The sequence below is a fragment of the Salvelinus sp. IW2-2015 genome, linkage group LG4q.2, assembly GCF_002910315.2.
Source record: "Salvelinus sp. IW2-2015 linkage group LG4q.2, ASM291031v2, whole genome shotgun sequence".
Taxonomy (NCBI): Eukaryota; Metazoa; Chordata; class Actinopteri; order Salmoniformes; family Salmonidae; genus Salvelinus; species Salvelinus sp. IW2-2015.
The window spans coordinates 20,124,328-20,141,049 of record NC_036843.1 but is presented as its reverse complement, the minus strand read 5'-3'; the positions used below and the strand labels follow the sequence as shown (position 1 = coordinate 20,141,049).

Below are 16,722 nucleotides of genomic sequence, written 5' to 3'. Positions count from 1 at the left end.
GGGTATCATCGGATGGGCCACAGTGTCTCCTGACACCTCCTGTCTCAGCCTCCAAGTATTGTATGCTGCCTAGTTTATGTAGTCGGGGGGCGGTGGGTCAGTTGTTATATCGTGGAAGTACTTAGTCCTGTCTTAATCGAGTGTCCGTTGTGAATTTAAATATGCCTCACTCTAATTCTCTCTTTCCTCTTTCTCTTCTCTCTCTCTCGGAAGACCTGAAGCCCTAGGACCAATGCCTTAGGACGACCTGACGGACTCCTTTGCTGTCCCCAGTCCACCTGTCCAACTGTTCTGCCTGCGGCTTGGAACCCTGCCATGTTTACCGGACGTCTTACCTCGCCCAGACCTGCTGTTTTTTTCAGACTCTCTAGAGACCGCGAGGAGCGTGGTAGAGATACTCTTATGATTGTTGCTATGAAAACAACCAACTGACATACTTCCTGAGGTGCTTGCACCCTCACACAACTACTGATGATTGATTATTATCTTGACCATGCTGGTCATTTATGAACATTGAACATCGTGGCCATGTTCTGTTATAATCTCCACCCGGCACAGCCAGAAGAGGACTGGCCACCCCTCATAGCCTGGTTCCTCTCTAGGTTTCTTCCTAGGTTTTGGCCTTTCTAGGGAATTTTTCCTAGCCACCGTGCTTCTACACCTGCATTGCTTGCTGTTTGGGGTTATAGGCTGGGTTTCTGTACAGCACTTTGAGATATCAGCTGATGTACGAAGGGCTATATAAATACATTTGATTTGATTTTGATTTGAGATAGTATTCACATTTTTGGTGACTTCAATACWCACATGGAGAAGTCTATAGACCTACTCCAAAATACTTTTGGAGCCATTGACTCAGTGGGTTTTATCCAACATGTCTCAGGACCTACGCATTGCCACAATCATAACCTGGATCTTATTTTGTCCTGTGGAATAGATATTGTGTATCTAAATGTTTTTCCTCATAACTCTGGACTATCGGATCACCATCTTTTTACGTTGGCAACAAATAATTTGCTTAGACTCCAACCAAGGAATATCAAAAGCTGCGCTATGAATTCTCAGACAACCAAAAGATTCCTTGATGCCCTTCCAGACTCCCTCTACCTACCCAAGGACGTTGGGAGTACAAAAATCAGTTAACTACCTAACCAAGGATCTAAACTTAACCTTTGTAATACACTAGATGCAATCACACCTCAAAAAAAAAGAAGAAAAGTCTGACAAGAAACTAGCTCCCTGGTATACAGAAATTACCCAAGCACTGATGCAAGCTTCCAGAAAATTGGAACGGAAATGGCACTCCACCAAAAAGGAAGTCTTCCGACTAGCTTGGAAAGACAGTACCATGCAATATCGAAAAGCCGTCACTGATGTCTGATCAGCCTATTTTCCAACCTGATTGAGGAGAATAAAAATTCAACATTTATTTTTATACTGTTGCAAAGCTAACTAAAAAAAATAGCATTCCCCAAGTGAGGTTGGCCTTCACTTCAGCAGTGATGAATTCACGAACATCTTCAACAAAAATATAATTCGATAATAATTACAATTACAAACTCCTCCTTGAATATTGCTATTTCTCCAAAACTCAGTAGTCCTGAGTCTGCACAGAACTGCCATGACCTCGTATCAATGGAAAGACCCACGTTTTTTTATCCTGTATCTCGAAAAACAATCAGCTGTCTACTGGACCCAATTCCAACTAAACAACAACACATCTGCAACACTGATCCTTAACACAGGGGTCCCTCAGGGTTGCATTTCTTCTGGCCAGTCTTCCYTAAAGCCCAACTCTGTGGAGTGTACGGCTTAAAGTGGTCCTATGGACAGATACTCCAATCTCCGCTGTGGAGCTTTGCAGCTCCTTCAGGGTTATCTTTGGTCTTTTTGTTGCCTCTGATTAATGCCCTCTTTGCTTGGTCCATGAGTTCTGGTGGGCGGCCCTCTCTTGGCAGGTTTGTTGTTGTGCCATAATCTTTCCATAAAAAAAAAAAATGGATTTAATGGTGCTCCGTGGGATGTTCAAAGTTTCCAATATATTTTTTTAACCCAATCCTGATCTGTACTTCTCCACAACTTTGTCCCTGACCTGTTTGGAGAGCTCCTTGGTCTCATGGTGCCGCTTGCTTGGTGGTGCCCCTTGCTTAGTGGTGTTGCAGACTCTGGGGCCTTGCAGCACAGGCGTATATCTACTGAGATCATGTGACACTTAAATAAAGTCCACCTGTGTGCAATCTAACTAYTTATGTGACTTCTGAAGGTAATTGGTTGCACCAGATCTTATTTAGGGGCTTCATAACAAAAGGGGGTGAATACATATGCACGCACCACTTTTCCAGTTTTTGTTTTGTTGAATTTTTGAAACAAGCTATTTATAAATTTCACTTCACCAATTTGGACTATTTTGTGTATGTCCATTACATGAAATCCAAATAAAAAAAKCAATTTAAATTYCAGGTTGTATTGCAACAAAATAGGAAAAATGCCGGGGGTGAATACTTTTGCAAGGCACTGTATGACCTCAATTAACTCAACTAACCTGTACCCCCCCACACACACACATTGACCCTGTATAAAGCCTCGTTATTGTTATTTTATTGTGTAACTTTTGTTACTTGGATGCCACATCCTGTGGCGTTCTGCATTAGCATCGAATATTCCCCGTGATATGCAACTTTTCAGGGAAGTTAGGAACTAATATACACAGGCAGTTAGGAAAGCTAAGGCTAGCTTTTTCAAGCAGAAATTTGCATCCTGTAGCACAAACTCAAAAAAGTTCTGGGACACTGTAAAGTCCATGGAGAATAAGAGCACCTCCCATCAGCTGCCCACTGCACTGAGGCTAGGAAACACTGTCACCACCGATAAATCCACTATAATTGAGAATTTCAAAAAGCATTTTTCTACGGCTGGCCATGCTTTCCACCTGGCTACCCCTACCCCGATCAACAGCCCTCCACCCCCCACAGCAACTCTCCCGCAGTTCTCCCCATTTCTCCTTCACCCAAATCCAGATAGCTGATGTCTGAAAGAGCTGCAAAATCTGGACCCCTACAAATCAGCCGGGCTAGACAATCTGGACCCTCTCTTTCTAAAATTATCTGCCGAAAATTGCAACCCCTATTACTAGCCTGTTCAACCTCTCTTTCGTATCGTCTGAGATTCCCAAAGACTGGAAAGCTGCCGCGGTCATCCCCCTCTTCAAATGGTTAGACACTCTAGACTAGAGGTCGACCGATTAATCGGAATGGCCAATTAATTAGGGCCGATTTCAAGTTTTCATAACAATCGAAATCGGTAATTTTGGACGCCGATTTTGCCTTTTTTTTTTAAAATCAATCAATCATAATCACTAGTTTAAACTACACATGGTTGATGATATTACTAGTGTATCTAGTGTGTCCTGCGTTGCATATAATCGACAGCATGCGCATTCGCAAAAAAGGACTGTCGTTGCTCCACGTGTACCTAACCATAAACATCAATGCCTTTCTTAAAATCAATACACAGAAGTATATATTTTTTAAACCTGCATATTTAGCTAAAAGAAATCCAGGTTACAGGCAATATTAACCAGGTGAAATTGTGTCACTTCTTTTGCATTCATTGCACGCAGAGTCAGGGTATATGCAAACAGTTTGGCCGCCTGGTCATTGCGAACTAATTTGCCAGAATATGTACATATTATGACATAACATTTAAGGTTGTCAATGTAACAGTATATTTAGACTTTGGATGCCACCCGTTAGATAAAATACGGAACGGTTCCGTATTTCACTGAAAGAATAAAACGTTCTTGTTTTCGAGATGATAGTTTCCGGATTCGACCATATTAATGACCCAAGCTCGTATTTCTGTGTGTTATTATGTTACGAAATTAATCTATGATTTGATAGAGCAGTCTGACTGAGCGATGGTAGGCACCAGCAGGCTCGTAAGCATTCATTCAAACAGCACTTTCTGCGTTTTGCCAGCAGCTCTTCGCAATGCTTCAAGCATTGCACTGTTTATGACTTCAAGCCTATCAACTACCGAGATTAGGCTGGTGTAACCGATGTGAAATGGCTAACTAGTTAGTGGAGTGCGCGCTAATAGCGTTTCAAACGCCACTCGCTCTGAGACTTGGAGTAGTTGTTCCCCTGCTCTCGCATGGTAACGCTGCTTCGTGGCTGACTGTTGTCGATGTGTTCCCTGGTTCGAGCCCAGGAGCGGCGCGAGGGAGGATGGAGCAAGCTATACTGTTACACTGGCAATACTAAAGTGCCTATAAGAACATCCAATAGTCCAAAGGTATTATGAATACAAATGGTAGAGAGAGAAATAGTCCTATAATTCCTAAATAACTACAAACCTAAAACTTCTTACCTGGGAAATATGAAGACTCATGTTAAAAGGAACCACAAGCTTTCATATGTTCTAATGTTCTGAGCAAGGAACTTAAACGTTAGCTTCTACATGGCACATATGCATTTTACTTTCTTCTCCAACACTTTGTTTTGCATTATTAAACCAAATTGAACATGTTTCATTATTTATTTGAGGCTAAATGATTTTATTTATGTATTATATTAAGTTAAAATAAGTGTTCATTCAGTATTGTTGTAATTGTCATTATTACAAAACATTAAAAAAAAATCTATATATATAAAAAAAAAAAAAAAATTTTTTATTGTTTTTATTTTTTATTTTAAATCGGCCGATTAATCGGTATCGGCTTTTTTGGTCCTCCAATAATCGGTATCGGTGTTGAAAAATAAGAATCGGTCAGACCTGCTTACTCTAGACCCAAACTGCTACAGACCTATATGTATCCTACCCTGCCTTTCTAAGGTCTTCGAAAGCCAAGTTAACAAACAGATCACCGATCATTTCGAATTCCACCGTACCTTCTCCGCTATGCAATCTAGTTTCAGAGCTGGTCATGGGTGCACCTCAGCCACGCTCAAGGTCCTAAACGATATCATAACCACCATCGATAAGAGACATTACTGTGCAGCCGTATTCAGCGACCTGGCCAAGCCTTTCGACTCTGTCAATCACCACATTCTTATTGGCAGACTCAACAGCCTTGGTTTCTCAAATGATTGCCTCGCCTGGTTCACCAACTACTTCTCAGACAAAGTTCAGTGTGTCAAATCGGAGGGCCTGTTGTCCGGACCTCTGGCAGTCTATATGGGGGTGCCACAGGGTTCAATGTTCGGGCCGACTCTCTCCTCTGTATACATCAATGACGTTGCTCTTGCTGCTGGTGATTCTCTGATCCACCTCTATGCAGACGACACCATTCTGTATACCTCTGGCACTTCCTTGGACACTGTGTTAACTAACCTACAGACGAGCTTCAATGCKATACAACTCTCCTTCCGTGGCCTCCAACTGCTCTTAAATGCAAGTAAAACTAAATGCATGCTCTTCAACCGATCGCTGCCTGCACCTACCCGCCCGTCCAGCATCACTACTCTGGACGGTTCTGACTTAGAATATGTGGACAACTACAAATACCTAGGTGTCTGGTTAGACTGTAAACTCTTCTTCCAGACTCACATTAAGCATCTCCAATCCAAAATTAAATCTAGAATCGGCTTCCTATTTCGCAACAAAGCATCCTTCACTCATGCTGCCAAACATACCCTCGTAAAACTGACCATCCTAACGATCCTCGACTTTGGCGATGTCATTTACAAAATAGCCCCCAACACTCTACTCAACAAATTGGATGCAGTCTATCACAGTGCCATCCGTTTTGTCACCAAAACCCCATATACTACCCACCACTGCGACCTGTGGCTATCGCTTCATACTCGTCGACAAACCCACTGGCTCCAGGTCATCTACAAGTCTCTGCTAGGTAAAGCCCCACCTTAACTCAGCTCACTGGTCACCATAGCAGCACCCACCTGTAGCACGCGCTCCAGCATCACTGGTCACCCACAAAGCCAATTCTTCCTTTGGCCGCCTTTCCTTCCAGTTCTCTGCTGCCAATGACTGGAACGAACTGCAAAAATCACTGAAGCTGGAGACTCATATCTCCCTCACTAGCTTAAAGCACCAGCTGTCAGAGCAGCTCACAGATCACTGCACCTGTACATAGCCCATCCAACTACCTCARCCCCATACTGTATTTATTTATTTATCTTGCTCCTTTGCACCCCAGTATCTCTACTTGCACATTCATCTTCTGAACATCTACCATTCCAATGTTTAATAGCTATATTGTAATTACTTCGCCACCATGGCCTATTTATTGCCTTACATCCCTTATCCTACCTCATTTGCACATACTGTATATATACTTTTTTCCTACTGTATTATTGACTATATGTTTGTTTATTCCATGTGTAACTCTGTGTTGTTGTATGTGTCGAACTGCTTTGCTTTATCTTGGCCAGGTCGCAGTTGGAAATGAGAACTTGTTCTCAACTAAATAAATAAAAGGTGAAATAAAAAATTAACTTTGGTTTATTCTACTTTTTATTTAAAAAAATATTAAATATTTTCTTACTTAAAAAAAAAAAACTGGTCTGGGGCTGTTTTTCATGGTTTGGGCTAGGCCCCTTAGATCCAGTGAAGTGAAATGTTAACGCTACAGCATACAATGACATTCTAGACAATTCTGTGCTTCCATTTTGTGGCAACAGTTTAGGGAAGGCCCTTCCCTGTTTCAGCATGACAATGCCCCCGTGCACAAATCGAGGTCCATTCAGAAATAGTTTGTTGAGATCGGTGTGGAAGAACTTGACTAGCCTGCCCAGAGCCCTGACATCAACCCCATCGAACACCTTTGGGATGAATTGGAACGCCGACTGCGAGCCTGGCCTAATCGCCCAACACCAGTGCCCGACCTCACGAATGCTCTTGTGGCTGAATGGAAGAAATTCCCCGCAGCAATATTTCAACATCTAGTGGAAAGCCTTRCCAGAAGAGTGGAGGCTATTATAGCAGCAAATCGGAACCAACTCCATATTAATTACCATGATTTTGGAATGAGATGTTCGACGAGCAGGTGTCCACATACTTGTGGTCATGTAGTGTATATTGACCCTGACTAACTTGGGAGTCCATGAGCTGTCCATTGTCATATATGAGGAAACTTCTAGGCCACATATGTAAAGCAGGGATTAGGCTTTCCCTGATCTGACTCCATTATTGTGGTGTCTAATGGATCCTACAGTCATATCAGGGCTAGGATTAGGGTGGGATGACCAAAGGATATGTAACGGTTACATTGGCTTAAGGTCTCAGGTCTCGGCGGTGCTGTGTTGAACATTTTGTTAAGTAAACACCCATGACTAAAAAGCAGAGAAATTTGAGACTATGGCAGGTGGTCCCTCTCCTCAACACACAATAACAGGACAGGGAATTACAGTCCTCCTCAGGGACCAGTACACACTACACTGATCAATAGTGGAGCATTCTCTCAAGACAATGTCTCACAACCAGCTGCACTGTTCTCACTTCAAGTGCTGTGGTGATTCTCTATGTTCAACGAGTTGAGCTTTTCCCTTCCTAATCCAAAGCCAGGCTCAGTCTGCCTTTGACGCCTAGCTCGCTCTACTCTCTGTAGCTGACAGAAAACAGCTGCTTTCACACAGAGCTGGGGAGGTGCCAGGTGTGGCCGTCTCTCGCTTTTAACTGGATGGCAACGTCCAGCAGTGCTAAACGATGCCCAATGATGAGTTTTGATGAACTGTTGATGTTAAAGAAAAGGGTGGAGATGGATTTYAGATCTGCACCCTCCATCTATCCCTTTACTTGTATCTGCAAGTATATTTCACTACTCGTGTTGAGGTATGCAAGATGACTGAAAGTACTATGGGTACATACAGTATTTGATAATACTCTGCATTTCAGATGAGCCACTGAGTTGCACCTAGATAAAAACCTATGATGTTTTTATTTAACTAGGCAAGTCAGTTAAGAACAAATTCTTATTTTCAATGATGGCCTAGGAACAGTGGGTTAACAGCCTTCAGGGGCAGAACAACAGATTTTTACCTTGTCAGCTCAGGGATTTGATCTTGCAACCTTTCGGTTACAAGTCCAATGCTCTAACCACTAGGCTACCTACCTAGTGTCCCAAATGGCACCCTATTCTTTTTTTTGTGCACTAACTTTGATCAGGGCTCTGGTCAAAAGTAGTGCAGGGGAATAGGGTGCCATTTTGGACGTAGCCATATTAATTATTCTGAAGGTGGGGGGCATAGTAACCCAGCTGACCTGCATCTTGACGACATTGGGAAAGTCTCCAGGGGAGATGTGGTGCTCTCTCTGCAGTATGGTGTAGATCTCAGGAAGTCTTATGATCAGTTCCTCTTTCTTCTTCTCCTTCCCAAACAACGACGGCATCTCTTTCTTCAGGTAGCTGATGATGTAGGCATGCACCTATGGGAGAGATGTCGAGAGAGAGTATTAGTATGGTCAAGCCTGAACCACTTGTCTATTTATGTAATTTCCAGATTTCCACATATTCAAATAAGGTTATATTACACTGTATGTATGAGGTCATGATGCTTTTGATACAACTTTTGTCTACATCTCTGTGGTATTCTTCCGTCTCCATGCTTGATATTTTCATCTGGTTTCATAATAATAATAATAATAATGATTTGGTGGGTGATTACATTTGTCCTATTTCACACATCTACAAGTGTGTATACGCATGTGTGAATTGGAAATGTGTTTTTCGCTGTCGCAACTCCCCCGGAGACACCCTCAGAGAATGGGGTCACGGCCAGGGACAGCCATTATKAACGACGACCCTGTTGATGAGACTTGTACAGTGTATTTGTGAACTGAAATTGTATAAGGGGAAATGATAAGGTGMGTTAAAACAGAATACATCAGATTAGAAGCTGATTGCATTCATTCACCAGGTTCCTTCAACCTCCAAGCATTGTTGGACCAGCAGGGTTATCAATATGTTCCTCATGTTTGCAAGTGCGACTCCACCTTGTAAATGTCCTAGCCAGGGGGAACATTCAACAACACCGGTGTTTACACAATCATTTCCTCAATAAAGTAGGGTTGGGAGGAAGTTCGCTCCTGGGGATAAAGTAAGGTTGTGCCTTTTAGTTTCCAGAGAATATGAGAATGTTTATTCCTCTTGGAAGCAGGCAGGCATTGTGGGATGGGCAAACAGACGGACGGACAGAGACAGACAGGGTTGGCGTAAACACTATGGTGCTGGAGTGCCAGTGCTTACAGGCAGGCAGGCAGGCAGGCAGGAAGAGGTTCAGAGGGTGGGTAAATATGGGCCTTGGTTTTTTTCAGAACTTCATACATTCCTCTCTGACCAGGGGTGGGGGGCGACCGAGACCGACAGGGCCAACCTGGGTGTACGGACTGAGTGCTTTACTACCTCACATGGTCTCACAAACTCTCAGCATAGCAGGAAGTAACGTGGAGAGCTGCTGGATTTCTGTTTGTCTGGCCAGTTGGAAAATATTGCGGAAGAGATAAGGGTACACTCTGAGGAATGGCCCTCCTCTGTTCTGGATAAATTGCTCTGTGTGCTGCAGGGAGACTTAAGTACCAGTCTGAATGGAAATACTGGAAACCAGGGATCCCAGAGGAAGTGTTCATGTTGCACAACAGGCCAAAAACAACACAGGTGTAAGACCACATGGTCAGACTTAAAGATGTAGTCTGGGATCTTAAGCACACTTAAGTGCCTATACAATATGTATAGRGATTCTCACGATTCTATATTTATTGCAATTCGATACTGCGGTTCTACTGCGATTTGATGTTCCAAACATATTGCACACTATGTCTCCTGCAGAGAGATGAGATAGCATTGTAAAATTTGTTTTGATCAGTCATGGAAATTAATGGTGCTGAAAACATGTTGGCTCACTAATTAAAAAGATAGAGAACAAGTTATAGGATGAAACATTTTTGCAAAGGTACTGTACAGCCGACTAGCGCTAGCTGAGCAAATTTTTTAAATATTTTACAAATCGAGTCAAAGTATATATAATATTGTCCAAAACAATATTGCGATATGTAACTGTATAATCCCCCCCCCCAATCACTAGTAGAGACATGGGTCTTATTAGGACTATTGGCCTCCAGGGACAGCACAAGAATGGGCAAGGCAGAGTAGGTACTGGGGGAGTACAGTTACAGTAACACCTTACCTTAGCAAGTCGAGCCCGTTTGATGAGGTCATTGAGTTTGCGTAAGGCAGCGTTCCGGGGCAGGCCCTGGATGTCCTTGAAGAGGTCCTGGGCCTCTGCCTCAAAGAGCCTCCGGTTCTCAGTGTTCTGCAGGGGCTTGGCCCAGAATGAGCCCAGGTAGACCCTCACCACCTCGGGTGTGTTGATGACTTTCCCAAGGGACCACATCAGAGCTCCGTAGACCCTCATTAGCTGCTGGCTGTCCACCTGGTCAGCCTTGTTCAGCACCACGCGGATCTTGTCGTCCTGGCCACGGAAAGCCTTGATAGCCTCAGAGAACTCGTCTGAGATGTCCAGTTTGTGGGCGTCGAAGAGCAGGATGATGCGGTCCACCCGCTCTCCGAACCATCGCAGCACCTCAGAGAAATCATAGCCTGTTGAGCGGGAAAAACAAACAATATTACAATCATGACGCTCAGCCAACATTGAAGTAGTATCATTGTTGTATTAACAATAATTACAACCGATATTCAGCTGTTCTGCTATTGTTTGTAGTCTTTTGTCTGCAGAACATTTGATTTACAATCTATTAGAGTGCGATGATTTCCTGGACTTGAAAAGAAAGATGTAACGCAAACAAATATCAGCCACAAATCAAACACTAGATGTTTATATGTCCTCTAACTAAGAGCGCTACAGCGGCCCAAGTGTGAAAGAACTATCTAAAAGTCACCACTAGTGTTTATACAACAGCCAATCAGCATCTTTGATATTGACTACACTATGGGCATCCTGAAACAGAATGAGTGTTTACCCAATAGAATGAGTATTTACCCAATAGAATGAGTGTTTACCCAATAGAATGAGTGTTTACCCAATAGAATAAGTATTTACCCAATAGAATGAGTGTTTACCTACTTTTAGACAAAATACACACCAAGGTACCGATACACTAGCCTACAGATACAGGTTAAATAATGTGCATGTGGCAGCTGTGGCACTCCTTTTATATATATGCTTTGGCTCATTGACAAGTACCGGTATTTTAGAAGGTCGCCAGTAAAAAGTATGCATATATACAGGTAACTGCCAAAATAAAGAAAACACCAACATAGTGTCTTAATAGGGCGATGGGCCACCACGAGCCAGAACAGCTTCAATGCACCTTGGCACAGATTCTACAAATGTCTGGAACTCTAACGGAGGGATACAACTCTATTCTTCCACAAGAAATTCCATAATTTGGTGTTTTGTTGATGGCGGTGGAAAACGTTGTCTTTGCGCCACTCCAGAATCACCCATAAGTGTTCAATTGGGTTGAGATCTGGTGACATCGTTTTAATGCTCATCAAACAATTAAATTACCACTCAAGCCTTGTAGATGGGGGCAATGATGTGATGTTAATTAACTCAGGAACCACACCTGTGTGGATCACCTGCTTTCAATATACTTTGTATCCCCCATTTACTCAAATGTTTCCATTACTTTGTGAAAAGGACATTTAAATCACATGATTGCCTGCATGGAAGAGTAGGACTACTGTTATTTTCTTGAATAGACAATGAATGATCATCTTAAATAATTGTGGTTTAATTTTGGAAGGAAAACAGAGTCGCCTTTGAGTAGAAAGGGAAATGTAGTTTAATGAATACATGTGTTGCTAACAAATACAATTAAAATGTTATTAATCACATGCTTCATAAACAACAGGTGTAGACCAACAGTGAAATGCTTACTTACGGGCCCTTCCCAACAATGCAGAGAATTTTTMGGGGGGAAATAATTAAAAAGACAAAAAACCTAATAATAAATAATGAGTAATGATAACTTGGCTATATACACGGGAGTACCAGTACCGAGTCGATGTGCAAAGGTATGAGGTAATTAGTTGAAGCCAGAAGTTTACATACACCTTAGCCAAATACATTTAAACTCAGTTTTTCACAATTCCTGACATTTATTCCTAGTAAAAATTCCCTGTCTTAGGTCAGTTAGGATCACCACTTTATTATAAGAATTCGAAATGTCAGAATAATAGTAGAGAATTATTTATTTCAGCTTTTATTTCTTTCATCACATTCCCAGTGGGTCAGAAGTTCACACACTCAATTAGTATTTGGTAGCATTACCTTTAAATTGTTTAACTTGGGTCAAATGTTTTGGGTAGCCTTCCACAAGCTTCCCACAATAAGTTGGGTGAATTTTGGCCCATTCCTCCTGACAGAGCTGGTGTAACTGAGTCAGGTTTGTAGGCCTCCTTGCTCATACATGCTTTTTCAGTTCTGCCCACAAATGTTCTATGGGATTGAGGTCAGGGCTTTGTGATGGCCATTCCAATACCTTGACTTTGTTGTCTTTAAGCCATTTTGCCACAACTTTGGAAGTATGCTTAGGGTCATTGTACATTTGGAAGACTCATTTGCGACCAAGCTTTAACTTCCTGACTGATGTCTTGAGTAGTTGCTTCAATATATCCACATAATTTTCATTCCTCATGATGCCATCTATTTTGTGAAGTGCACCAGTCTCTCCTGCAGCAAAGCACCCCCACAACATGATGCTGCCACCCCCGTGCATCACGGTTGGGATGGTGTTCTTCGGCTTGCAAGCCTCCCCCTTTTTCCTCCAAACATAATGATGGTCATTATGGCCGAACAGTTCTATTTTTGTTTCATCAGACCAGAGGACATTTCTCCAAAAAGTACGATCTTTATCCCCATGTGCAGTTGCAAACCGTAGTCTGACTTTTTTATGATGGTTTTGGAGCAGGGGCTTCTTTCTTGCTGAGCGGCCTTTCAGGTTATGTAATATAGACTCGTTTTACTGTGGATATAGATACTTTTGAACCGGTTTCCCCAGCATCTTCACAAGGTCCTTTGCTGTTGTTCTGGGATTGATTTGCACTTTTCGCACCAAAGTACGTTCATCTCTAGGAGACAGAACGAGTCTCCTTCCTGACGGTATGCGGGCTGTGTGGTCCCATGGTGTTTATACACTTGCGTACTATTGTTTGTACAGATGAACATGGTACCTTCAAGCGTTCGGAAATTGCTCCCAAGGGTGAACCAGACTTGTGAAGGTCTTGGCTGATTTCTTTAGATTTTCCCATGATGTCAAGCAAAGAGGCACTGAGTTTAAAGGTAGGCCTTGAAATACACCAACAATTGACTCAAATTATGTCAGTTAGCCTATCAGAAGCCTCTAAAGCCATGACATCATTTTCGGGAATTTCCAAGCTGTTTAACTTCTTTGGGGTAGGGGCAGTATTTTCACGTCCGGATGGAAAAGCATGCCCAGAGTAAACAGCCTGCTACAAAGCCATAAAAGCTAGAATATGCATGTTATTAGTAGATTTGGATAGAAAACACTCTGAAGTTTTCTAAAACTGTTTGAAATGATGTCTGTGAGTATAACAGAACTCATATGGCAGGCAAAAACCTGAGAAAATCCGACCAGGAAGTGGGAAATCTGAGGTTTGTCGATTTTCAACTCAGCTCCTATTGAAGATCAGGTGGATATTGGAAATGTTGCACTTCCTAAGGCTCCACTAATGTCAACAGTTCTTTCGAGACTTTTGTCTGATGCTTCTACTGTGAAGTGGGGACGAATGAGAGTGGAATGAGTCAGAGGTATGCCAGCAGCCACAACTGACCATGTGCGTTCACATGAGAGTTTTCGCTCCCATTCCATTTGCTTTTCTGAAGGACAAAAGGAATTCTCCGGTTGAACATTATTGAGAATTATGTTAAAAAACTTCCTAAAGATTGATTCAATACATCGTTTGACATGTTTCTACTGACTGTTACTGAACTTTTTTGACATTTCGTCTGCTTTTAGTGAACGCGCTTCGTGACTTTGGATTTGTTTACTAAAACGCCTAACAAAAGTAGCTATTTGGACAGTAAATGATGGACATTACCGAACAAAACAAACATTTCTTGTGGAAGTGGGAGTCCTGGGAGTGCATTCTGATGATCATCATTCTGATGATGTAAGTGAAGATTTATAATGCAATTTATGAATTTTGTTGATTGCATAATATGGCGGATATATGTGTCTTGATTGGGCTCTGAGCGCCGACTCAGATTATTGCATGGTTTGCTTTTTCCGTAAAGTATTTTTGAAATCTGACACAGCGGTTGCATTAAGGAGAAGTGCATCTAAAATTCCATGCATAACAGTTGTATCTTTTAGCAATGTTTATTATGAGTATTCCTGTAAATTGATGTGGCTCTCTGCAAAATCAAAGGATGTTTTGGAACTTCTGAACGTAAGGCGCCAATGTAAACTCAGATCTTTGGATATAAATATGAACTTTACCGAACAAAACATACATGTATTGTGTAACATGAAGTCCTATGAGTGTCATCTGATGAAGATCAAAGGTTAGTGATTATTTTTATCTATATTTCTGCTTTTTGTGAAGCCTCCCTTTGGCTGGAAAAATGGCTGTGTTATTCTGTGAATAGTCACTCACATAACATAATCGTTTGATTTGCTTTGGTCGTAAAGCCTTTTTGAAATCGGACACTGTGGCTGGATTTACAACAAGTGTATCTTTAAAATGGTGTAAAATACATGTATGTTTGAGGAATTTTAATTATGGGATTTCTGTTGTTTTGAATTTGGTAAACGGACTATTTCTCAGGGGCAGATGCTAGAATATGCATATAATTGACAGATTAGGATAGAAAACACTCCAAAGTTTCCAAAACTGTCAAAATATTGTCTGTGAGTATAACAGAACTGATTTTGCAGGCGAAAACCTGAGGAAATCCAACCCGGAAGAGCCTTTCATTTGAAAAAACCCCAAAACAAACGCTGTTCCGTTGCCTGCCCCTCCATTTAAAGGGGTATCAACCAGATTCCTTTTCCAATGGCTTCCTTAGGCTGTGACCAGGCTTTAGACAGTTTCAAGCTTTTCTTTTAAAAAATTAGCGAGATTTTTCTAAACGCGTCAGGTGTCCTTTGATTAGTTCCTGCACGCGACAGATGTAGTTCAACATTTTCTTTCTCTGTAGTATTGAATAGGTTACCGTCCGGTTGAAATATTATCGATTATGTATGTTAAAAACAAGCTGAGGATTGATTATAAAAAACCTTTGACATGTTTCTACGAACATTACGGATACTTTTTGAAATTTGTCGGCCCTCGCCTTCAGGACTGGAACGAGCCTGTGGTTTTCTGAACATAACGCGCAAACCAAATGGCGGTTTTTGGTTATAAAACTAATCTTTATCGAACAAAAATAACATTTATTGTGTAACTGGGAGTCTCGTGAGTACAAACATCCGAAGATTATCAAAGGTAAGCGATTAATTTTATTGCTTTTCTGACTTTCGTGATCAAGGTAATTTAAGGCTAGCGGTTCTTAGTGTTTTGTCTAGTGATTGATAAACTCAAACGGTTGGATTACTTTCGCTGTAAAGCATATTTTCAAAATCTGACACGATAGGTGGATTAACAACAAGCTAAGCCGTGTTTTGGTATATTTCACTTGTGATTTCATGATTATAAATATTTTTTGTTTTTATTTTTTTAATTTGGCGCTCTGCAGTTTAGCGGTTGTTGTTGATAAATGATCCCGGTAACGGGATCCGTAGCGTCAAGAAGTTAACTTCTTATGGCTGAGATCCCGTTAACGGGATTGACTTGACAACAGCCAGTGAAAGTGCAGGGCACCAAATTCAAACAGAAATCTCATAATTAAAATTCCTCAAACATACAAGTATTTTACACCATTTTAAAGATAAACTTGTTGTAAATCCAGCCACAGTGTCCGATTTCAAAAAAGCTTTACGACGAAATCACACCAAACGATTATGTTAGGTCAGTACCTAGTCACAGAAAAACACACCCATTTTTACAGCCAAAGAGAGGAGTCACAAAAAGTAGAAATAGAGATAAAATTAATCACTAACCTTTGATGATCTTCATCAGATGACACTCATAGGACTTCATGTTACACAATACATGTATGTTTTGTTCGATAAAGTTCATATTTATATCCAAAAATCTTAGTTTACATTGGCGCGTTATGTTCAGTAATGTTTTGCTTCCAAATCATCCGCTGATTTTGCAGTCACATCAATTTACAGAAATACTCATAATAAACATTGATAAAAAATAGAAGTATTATACATGGAACTTTAGATAAACTTCTCCTTAATGCAACCGCTGTGTCAGATTTCAAAAATACTTTACGGAAAAAGCACACCATGCAATAATCTGAGTACAGCGCTCAGAGCCTAAACAAGCCATACAGATTTCCGCCATGTTGTGGAGTCAACAGAAGTCAGAAATACTATTATTAATATTCACTTACCTTTGATGATCTTCATCAGAATGCACACCCAGGAATCCCAGTTATGTTCGATAACGTCCATCATTTGTTTAAATACCTCCTTTTTGTTCGCGCCTTTAGTTCCAAAATCCAAATTGATGATGCGCAGGTCAGACGAAAAGTCAAAAGATTCCATTACAGTTCGTAGAAACATGTCAAACGATGTATAGAATCAATCTTTAGGATGTTTTTAACATAAATCTTCAATAATGTTTCAACTGGAGAATTCCTTTGTCTTCAGAAATGCGATGGAACG

At 41.3% G+C, this 16,722-nt stretch overlaps 1 protein-coding gene across 1 annotated transcript in view; it reads right to left on the bottom strand.

Annotated features, from left to right (window-relative positions):
- The window catches only part of LOC111963451 (EH domain-containing protein 4), a 43,816-nt gene that overhangs the window by 6,904 nt on the left and 20,190 nt on the right, over window positions 1–16,722 (bottom strand). The window contains exons 4-5 of the mRNA XM_023986900.2: window positions 10,143–10,555; window positions 8,221–8,385 (exon numbers count right to left, since the gene is read on the bottom strand). Coding sequence (XP_023842668.1) covers window positions 8,221–8,385; window positions 10,143–10,555 — 578 coding nt within the window. The remainder of the gene's footprint in view (window positions 1–8,220; window positions 8,386–10,142; window positions 10,556–16,722) is intronic.